Genomic DNA, 10,197 nt, shown 5'->3' on the forward strand with positions numbered 1-10,197 from the left:
AATAGGATTACATAAATAATAATTACCCTGTTTTCTGTAGTATCAGGGTTTGCCCAAGCCGGGAGAAAATCAGCAGCCTCAATAAGGAGAAAATCGCCATCATTATCTTGTACTTGCGCTATCAAGTTGCTGTGGACTTTTGTGACTTCCAGTATGAGATATACAATTAACCACTCGTCTTCAATGTTGTCTCCGAAACACGTTGTACTGACCAATTGTGGTGAACAGTCTGAAAGAAGTAAACATTTAATCAGAGTTATGTTATGCATTATAAGATGCTTGCCAAAACGTAATATAAGCTTACGTACCATGCTTTTCTTTATTCAAAGGCACATAAACTTTAAATTCGTCCCGATGCCAAATGTAACCTTCTGACAATTTTTGAATAGTTTTATTTACAGAAATACACAGTTCTTCCAAAAACGCCGAATCAGTATAATTCCCTGCCGTCAAATAAAAGTTACACTGGATCGTATCTTCTGTAATAGTTTTCGGAGACATAGTATCCGTATTTTAAATTCTGCATGTGACCAGACAAGAATTCGGAGAATTCACAAGTGAATCGCAAAGAGAATTTAAGCACTACGTGAATCGTTTCGTTTAAAACTCGTATCTATGCCTATAGGATGGAGTATCTATGAGTGAATCCCATAAAGGATGGAAAAAAATCAAAGTGAATCCAATATTTTGATATTATTATTTTGATGATAGCCATAAAAAGAAATGCTATTTTTTTCATGACTTTGGATTCACGTCTTTCAGGCTACATGTTAACTAAGCAGAAAGTAATTTATTACAATACAATAGTAGTTTAAAACAATAATTTAAGTTTAAAGTACAGATTAGAAACATAAAAGTTTTTATATAAATAAAACTGTAATATTATATCTTCATAATGAGTTTTTTCAACGGCCCATTCGCTACCTGCATTGCAGTCCGCCGCGAAGGCAGGAGGCAACTCACACACTATTATGCGTATGGACTCTCGCAGGATGGCTTGCACGCTGCGATTACATTCACAATTCAGTATTAAGTACGGCCCGGATATGTGTGGATAGACCATTACGCGGCGGAAGGCAAGGCGGATTGCAATGCAGGATAATGAACGCCCACGTTAAGTCCTGTCACTTGATATAAAAAGTTTCAAAGTCACACAAGCGGAAATGGGAGCGAATGAATTCATCTGTGTGAATTTTCATTCAAATCCAAATGTCAATTGATAATGTCGTCATGTCGTCACGCATATTGTCAGTCAGTCTCAAATATGTATTTTAATAACCGGCAATCTATCTCACTACCGCTACTTCTTTTATTTTTTTCCATCCTCTAAGACCGCTACACATGTCTCTCAACCCTGACATTGGCAAAATCGTCGCGCAAAACGACGGAGCCATAGACACAAAAGTTGAAGTTGAAGAGTGTATGATCCATAGATCATGATTATATCAGTCAGTTTCTTTTTCATTGACAGATACGTGTTCATTTCATTAGTATCTTTTTATTTTGTGATTGAGTGCAATTGAATCACAAATTGATCCAATCCATATATATCTTTCTAATTTGTGATCCATATTCGATTGTTTTATACGTTTATATTGTGCGATTAAAATAGATTTTTGCGTAGCATTTATCCATTACTGTTTCTTGTTTTCTTCATAGGTTCTGCCAGAAAATCTCATAACATAATAAAATATTTGTATCTAAATGTCTGCTCTGTCTTACATTTGTGGATACGGGTACGGATCGAATTCAGACGATAGTGATTGTGAGATTGTGCCTAGGGGCTATAAAAGGTGCACTTTCCATGTGTGATACATACATAATTATACATACTTAAGTACACAATTATATATTTTTACCTACAGAAATTTCTAATTGTTGAAGGTTGTATATAAATAAGTCAATTGCCAATGTCAATTGATTAGACAATTGTACACACTTGTTGGAAAACCTTTTTGCTTACATATAGTTTGCCTGTGATTGTCTCGAATTTTGATTTAAGTTTTTTTAGTGTTTCTTGTCACGGCGACTTACAGAATCAGTACATTGTATTTCCTTGTGACCCTAACTTGTATTATTTTTATTTTGTGGGACAGAAAAGACTCCTATCTTTACAAAACTGTACTGCTAAACAGGCAATTGCCTACATTGTAATAGTAGAAATCAAATTTTTCAGACCAAAGCTACCTACTCCAGATTTGAGCAAAGTAACAGTCATTCCAGTTTGCGAAGAGCATTTGGACGACCCCAAACAGCACGACGGACGGACTCGTACGTTTCCTCATGTGAGAGGAAATTGGGCCACGTTTGTTTACATTAAATGTATGTATTTCAAATACCCTGTTTTCATTAAACAAGTGCAAGTGTTGTCAGTTAAGTTTGTAACACTGTATAACATATTTTAGTCAACACTGAAACATTTAGGCGTCATCATTTAGGCGTCGGTCATAGCGTCTCATACATGGAAGAAGAAAAACAATGCAAGGGACTTAATTACTAGCCTTTTATTTTTATTTTTTTATTAATTAGCTTTGATTACTATCAGAACTGCTGTTGCCAAAACTCACACTATCATAATGTAAAACACAATGAAATCTTGATAATGATTGGTTGTAGTTTGTAATTTTAAAAGATGTAACAATTTCTGCACTGTTCTTTTAAACTTTGTTGGTATATTGTTGAAAGTTCAATACCTATCATTACAAGTTACAACATTTTGATTTTATATTGAAATTCCATTCTATGTGTTGTCATTGAGTGACAATAGCTGGAAGACGGCAAACTGTTAACATCGATAAAGTCTTTCATGGACAGTACTTAAATAGTACCACACACAAAAGTGTCCATACTTTTATTTCCATAGTGCTTATATGAATTCAGTATAAAATGTGTGTAAATCATAGAATTTTGTCAGTATGTTGTTGATACTACTGTATGGAGAAGTGAAGAGCGAAACGGGATACCCCATACTATCATACTCTAATTGTTAATTTTATAATAAATGCAGTTACTTTCCATGAACATTTTCCAAAAAAAAAGTCAATCATGTAGCAATGTAAGGTTTACTTTAGTATTTTATTTTTTGTTGTTAGTAGGTAAAATTAATTTAATTTTAATTAATTTTAACAATGATATGAAACACCACAATGGATAATTAAATTATTCAAAAATCAAATAATTTACATGACCATAATGTTAAACACCACATCCACTAAGCACTTCCATATATTTTATTTTTCAACAATGATTTTAAGGGGCCATAATTAATCATTTATACTTATATTCATACCAATTTAACATTTTTTATTCCAGATTCTGATGAGGAAGGGTTGTTTGAATTGGTGAACAATTTACAATCTGCAGTTGTCAAGATACTTGACAAAGAACCTTGCCAGAGGTGTGAGGATTTTCATATTAGTTTATCAAAAACTGCTGTGTTGAAGTATCATTTTATATCCCCATTTACTACATCATTGCAAGAAGCATTAACTGGATTGAAAAGGTATTTAGGTATTTATGGTATTTAAATAGTTATTTTTGTATTAATACCTATGCTGTACACAGAGTGTTTTCTTTTAAATGGGACAGTGTGGAGGAATCTGAAACTATGGAGGATACAAGGCCACTATCTTAGGAACCTTTAAGTATTTTTTTGTGAAAACAATTTTGTCATAGTCATACTTTTGATCAAGCATGAGTTGTCCATGAAAATGACCCTTTTTTCTTCCCATTACAGTCATGGGCGGTAAGGAGTTTTTTTAGTAGCATAATATTACACTTCCTTACATAAGTCAAGTTCAAGCAAGGAGGTTACTTAAATTCAAAATTTAAAAATTCGCTTAAAATGTTATATAAACAGAAATTTAATTGCAACTAAGCCACATACTATTTAAATTTATTACTTATCGTTAAGAATTTCTTCTCATTGTTTTAATTATTCTCTGTATAAAAATTTAGTAATTTTTTTTACAATCCATTATGGCTGTATGTGTCTTTGATTTGCCCTTTACTTAGAGCTTATAGGACTATACACTGCAAGGCCTTTGTAAAATTTGTAAAAATTTTAGTTCAAGTTGTATTAATCTATAGAAGAATAGATAGCTGGCCATCTGTTGATAAAAAAAAAACAAAATATCTGCCATTTGCAAAATCCACACTAATTGTTGTGTTGTGAACCATATTTATTCATACAAGAAATAAACATTGTATTTGTGATTTATTTGTTTTTTTTTGTGATTGTATTGTAGATGACAATACAATGTTTATTTGTGTATTTGTGTCAGTGTGTGTATATATATATATATATATATAATATATATCACACACACACACACACACACACACATATATATATATATATATATATATATATATACATATCATGGATGGTAAAAAAATGCTAAACTCGAGTTATTAAAGCCCTCATCCTTCGGCTTCGAGCTTCTACTATTAGATATTAGAATTACTAATGAGAGTATAGAGTATATACTGTCATTAGTAATTTCTTATTTACTATTCATAATACATTATATCCCTTTTTTCAGAATCAACTTGTCCTTTGATTCTGTAAAAGTATACTGCAATGATGAAAACACAAGGACTTTCATAGCATTGAAAGTGGATTATAGCAGCAATAAAAGTTTGCAAGAAATAACTTCAAAGGTAGATGAGATTTTAGACGAATGCAGCCTGCCTACATTTTATGAGGTAACTGTTTTGATATAATATTGTCAATATTTACGGTATAATTTTAGGTAAATAACTAGAGAAACTCCAAAAATTTTATGGAATGTAATTGTTCTAGGATCCATCATTTCACATGAGCATTCTGTGGGTTAATGGGAATAAAAAGAGGGAACTTGAAGATATTGTAGAAAATCTCAATGATATTGTGGCTCAGGAGATAGGAAAGTCTCTACAAAACGTTATTGTAAACCGAGTGCATTGTAGAAGTGGAAATAAATTATTCCAATTCTCTTTACAATAACCTGAATTATGGAGCAAGGAGCCAATAGAGTGTTCTTAAACCCTAACTTCCATAGAGGCCAGAGGAATGTACCACCAAACAAATCAATGCATATAAATCCTAATTTTACACAATGCATGCCCAACTTTCAAATGAATACTATGAACAGTACAAAAATCTATGTCAATCCAAATTTTATCAGAACAAACACTACTGTACTAAGTAGCAATAATTATCGAAAATCAGTATTAATGCTACCTAGCAAAAATCTAACTCCAACAACTCAAATTCCAAGTACTCAAAGTATTTGTACAACAATATTCCCACAGCCAACAGCCTCAACAACAAAATCAAGGTACAGTTTAATAAGGTGTACTAATAACAAACAAATCAAAGAAAATCAACCTTTGGACAAAGTAACTACTTACAAAATAAGTAAATATAAATCGGTGTCCATGCAGCAATTGAAGAACAACTTACATTCACGGAAAAGTGTTGAGGAAACACCATTCAAGCTTTTGACTAAACAGTTAAGCGTGCAAAGTAAGAAGACATCTAAAGTAAAAGTAAGTGACAGTGCTAATGCATTTGCAAGTCGATATAAGATAATCAAACGAAAATCACAAGTCACACCAATAAAAACTGGAACCAAAACTATGGTGAATAGGAAGTCATCTTTCAGTATCACTAAAGGAAATGTGCGCATCAATGTCAAAGCAAAGTTGAAGATGAACAAAACTCACTTCAAGAAAAATAATATTCCATGTCCTTTATTCAGTAAATATGGGAAATGCCTTAGGAGTACTCGAGGAAAATGTGAATATTTGCATGATAAGAAACATGTATCCATATGCAGAAAATTTCTTAAAGGTATCTGTCATGACAATAAATGCCTTCTCTCGCACGATGTAAGCAAGGAGAAAATGCCAACTTGTCACTTCTATCTTAAAGGAATGTGTACTAAAGAAGATTGTCCTTACTTGCATGTGAAATTAAGTGAAAATACTAAAATTTGCATTGACTTTTTGAAAGGATACTGTGAAAAAGGACATGAATGTTTAAATCGCCACATCAACATTTGTCCAGAAATAGCTATGAAGGGTGTTTGCTACAAAAAGCAATGCCCATATCCACATACATCAAATAAAAAACTAATCAAATCAAGTAAAACAAACATTACGACTAAAGTCCTAAAAGCTGATTTCAAGCATAGAAGGACTAGTGAGGCTGATGAAAATAAACAGACCAATGTGTTGAAAAGCAACTTATTGGGTTGTAGGTATTACAAAGAAGTAGGAGACAGTACAGGTGTTAGTGAAACATATGAAGTGATCAAACCTACTAGGTGTAAATTAGGTACTTTGCCATCTTTTATTCAATTGTAGCCATTGTTTAAAGCTCTTTCCACATGCCAATTTGAGAGTTGTAGAGGGTAGATGTAACAATAAATACAGGCGTACGAATATTGAATCGTTATTGATGAATATACCTGCGCACGTAAGTTTTTTTTTTTCATAGAAAAAACATCATCTTCCTTTTTATTTATTTATTATGTCATATATATGTATATGTCAATTTCATTCAACATATAGAGAATTCGGATTTATTTGTATACAAGTTACAAAGACCCATAAATACATACCTTATAGACTAACATACATAATAATACAATTCTATATAAGAAACACTCATATAATATATACCTTAAGGAATAACATACATACAATATAATAAAACACTATTTCTAACTAATCTACACGAATTGCACTTGTCGGCGACGTGTGGCGCAATCTGGTGTCAGGTAACCGGCCGCGGTATCGCCGATACATGACACCCTTTGGGCATTCGGCCATTCGGCCAAAACTCTTCCTTCATGAAGGTCGAGAGATGTTCGGTCGGTACTCTCACCACAAACGAATTAAAATTTACGTTGTGGCGTGACTCCAACCGCTCGACTCTCAGGGTGTATTTGACTTTATGTCTGATGTACTCCACTATCTCCTCAGACTTCGTGGAGTAATGCAGTCGTGACAGGTACAGCAGCGTAGTCGGTATGGCCAGACGCAGCAGGAAGTTCGGTCCTGTCGACAAATCATTATCACTACAAATGTAATTATAACAATTCTGATGTTGTCAAATCCACTTTGGATAATAATTATATTTATTATTTTACGTACTTATTTATTTTAAATAATTAAAGTTAAAATAAAAGAATTATGTCACGTAACTCGAATTGCGAGAGGTATGCGGTATTATCGTAAATGCTGTTGTTATTGAATACAATAGCCTATTATATAGGCAATAGCCTATTTCAATTAAGTTTAGATAAATGAAAATCGCGTTATAATTTTACAAGCATTTGGCGATACCTACTATATCTTCGTAAATACATTTTCCAAAAAAATAATATTTTGTACTCTTATAAAGTAGACCGAAATAATTCAGTTAAACCTTGTTACGCGTAACTCACCTATCTTAAGATAATAGACGTGTGTGATACGGCAGTGCTGTTTTTTTTTTAATTTCTTTAATGACCATGTATGAATAGTATTACCACTTTCCCCTTTATCGACAGTATTGGTAAGCTTCCAATTACATGTCTTCATTTCGTAGGTTATCAAATTACATTTCTTAATTTGACATAAATTAAATCTACTACTAATTAGATCAGATTCACCTGACAATAATTATTTTTATATCATCACAAACATTTCATAGCTAGGAACTACACCATGCGTTCGTATTATCTAGCGTATACACATAGCTAGGGGGCTGGATCTATATATTACCATTTTTGATGATGGCATGATTAATATATTTTGGTATCTTGTGGGAAAGCGACGTGATGGATACCCACTGTTTTGTGTAAAAATGTGGATAAGTTCTTACAAATTTGGCAGATTGTAGAATGTATCTCGATGGTAATAATATTTCTAAAGTCTTAAAATATGGTTTACAGCTATCGGTATTCTTTAAATGTTTTATGATTCTTATTCATTTTTTCTGTAAGATTAATGGTGAACCTACTTGCGCACTATTTCCCCACAAAATTACTCCGTAGCTTAGCCATGCATAAGCGTAAGTGTAGTATGCTGTTATGGCCGTTTTTTTGTTCTTTTTAAGTTCCCAGAGTGCGTATGTAAATCTAGATAATTTCAGCGCTATCTTTTCTATATGAGATATGAGCTTTACAATTAATGTTCGTATCTATGTCAAACCCCAATAACGTGAAAGCATGGAATTAATAAGTACTTCGTACAACTGGAAGGCTTACTGTGTATTGAAGCGTGCGCCGAGCGAGATGTCATAAATCTTGGTCCGTCTCTTTCTGACTAGTGTAACAATTCTTACATGGACATGACGCCATATTATTTTAGTGTTGCCTAATGTAAAACAAATAAAACTTTCCAATAATATTTAAATATCGTGAAATAATATAAAGACTTTGATTTATTTGCGACCTATTGCATTCATAGTTGGTATGGTATTATTTACAAACATCTTATAATATTCATGGACAAAATGACGTATTGTTTTTATGCCAATTTTTTTTTATAGTCATATACCGTATTGTATCAAATATCTCACATGGCAATTGTGCGAAAGGGACACACCAAGAAAGAAGATGTCTCACTTGAGCTCAGATCTCTAAGGAGATATTGGTTATTTAAAAAGTATTTTATTGCTATTCATTTAACGTTCATTTTGATATGTCAAAATAATTGCAGTGAGCTTTCCAGTTGTACGAAGTACTTATTAATTCCATGCGTGAAAGTATTAAGACTTTCTATATTGTCCTTGTAAGTGAAGTCTATAGTCAATGGAGCTTTTTGGTAGTCTGAATTGCACTTAGAGGATGGAAAAAAAATTGCATAATTTTTGTTTTTGTACAGTTTATTACTAAATTATTTGTAAGTCAATGTAAATTATGGTCATTTAGCCAATTTACGACATCATCTAATGCAAGTTTAATTTGTGTTTAGATCTAGGTTATCATCCGTTGAATAAGGAGTGAGGAGTGAAATGTCATCGGCGAATAGTACACACGTTTAATTTATGGATTTTGGCTTAAAAAAAAAAAAAGGTAATTTATGTAAATTAAAAATAAAATACACCCGAGTACGGAGTCTTGTGGGATTGAATGATTAATTGAATGTCAGATGAAATATTAGAAATTTGTTGGGTTTTTTAGTCAAAATATTTTATTTCTACTATCTGTTGCCTGTTTTGTAAATATGTTTTAAACCAATCATATGCAATACCTCTTATTCCTACCGCATATAATTTGTTTAATAAAATGAGGTGAACCTTATCGTATGCCTTTGTCATATCTAACAATATACCCGCTGCCGAGAATCCAGCATCATGATACCGCTTGGAATGTTCTGTAGACCGCAGATCTTGCTTAGTGAGTTTGGTAGTTCAAGTGGGAATAAATCCGGTTTTATAAAAATTATATTAGTTTTGAAGTTATTTTGATGTTTTAAATGTTTATAGCATAAGACATTTTTGGTAACTTGTAAAATGGTTCAAAAAAATTAACGAGATGTGTTTTCTGCCGCGATCGAGCAGGGAGAGACGATGGAACGAAACAAAATCTGAATGCGAGGGAAAGAATGAAACAATTCAAAATTTTAAATTTAAATATGAGTAGAAGAAGAAAAAACGATACGATACGAATAGAGAGAGGCGATATAAAAAGGTGGGATGACGGTGTAAGGAGGTCACACCGTCACAAAATTTGCGAAAACTGCCTCCGCCCCGATCATCAGCCTCGCGTTTGTAGATTGGACCCATGAATGAAATGTAACCAAAATCACAACACGGTGCTACATCCAGATTCAGCGCCGCGTACAACCGATCCGCCAGTTGAGGGCGCGACGTCGCTCTCAGTCGAACCGACAGGGCGCGTCTTGCTCTCAACTGCATTAATATACATATACGACAAGGACAACCACCGCCATGAAGTCAAAGAACTTCTCGATTCAGGAAGCCAGGTTTCCTTCATGACGGATTCCTTGGTTCGTAAATTACGTTTAAAATATACACAAACAAAGTCATACGTAGTTCGCATCAACAATACAGTATCACAAATAACGAAGCGCTGCAGTGCATTCATTAGGGTAGAAGCGACACCATACAATACAAATATGTCGTTCCTGGTCTTGCCGAACATAGCAACTCTTTTGTCAAACAAAGTCAGTATACCTAAACTAAATATACCAACACAC

At 33.1% G+C, this 10,197-nt stretch overlaps 3 protein-coding genes across 3 annotated transcripts; 2 read left to right on the top strand and 1 right to left on the bottom strand.

Annotated features, from left to right (window-relative positions):
• Positions 1–26: 26 nt before the first annotated feature.
• On the bottom strand, positions 27–1,433 carry LOC113238731 (protein ecdysoneless-like; the record flags this gene model as incomplete). Its single annotated transcript, XM_026475569.1, has 3 exons — positions 925–1,433; positions 309–443; positions 27–229 (listed from the first exon to the last, which is right to left on the bottom strand). Coding segments are annotated over exons 1-3 (477 nt in total), but the record flags the coding sequence as incomplete, so codon positions are not given.
• LOC113238730 (U6 snRNA phosphodiesterase) lies at positions 1,433–5,127 on the top strand. The gene is made up of 5 exons (XM_026475568.1): positions 1,433–1,793; positions 2,177–2,322; positions 3,313–3,502; positions 4,545–4,707; positions 4,805–5,127. The coding sequence occupies exons 1-5, from the start codon at positions 1,705–1,707 to the stop codon at positions 4,985–4,987; spliced, it is 771 nt and encodes a 256-aa protein (XP_026331353.1). The 5' UTR covers positions 1,433–1,704; the 3' UTR covers positions 4,988–5,127.
• On the top strand, positions 4,970–6,603 carry LOC113238729 (zinc finger CCCH domain-containing protein 3). Its single transcript, XM_026475567.1, has one exon. The coding sequence runs from the start codon at positions 4,996–4,998 to the stop codon at positions 6,349–6,351; it is 1,356 nt and encodes a 451-aa protein (XP_026331352.1). The 5' UTR covers positions 4,970–4,995; the 3' UTR covers positions 6,352–6,603.
• The last annotated feature ends 3,594 nt before the right edge of the window (positions 6,604–10,197 follow it).

The sequence above is a fragment of the Hyposmocoma kahamanoa genome, unplaced genomic scaffold, assembly GCF_003589595.1.
Source record: "Hyposmocoma kahamanoa isolate Upper Pololo Valley unplaced genomic scaffold, ASM358959v1 97889, whole genome shotgun sequence".
In the NCBI taxonomy this organism is placed as follows: domain Eukaryota; kingdom Metazoa; phylum Arthropoda; class Insecta; order Lepidoptera; family Cosmopterigidae; genus Hyposmocoma; species Hyposmocoma kahamanoa.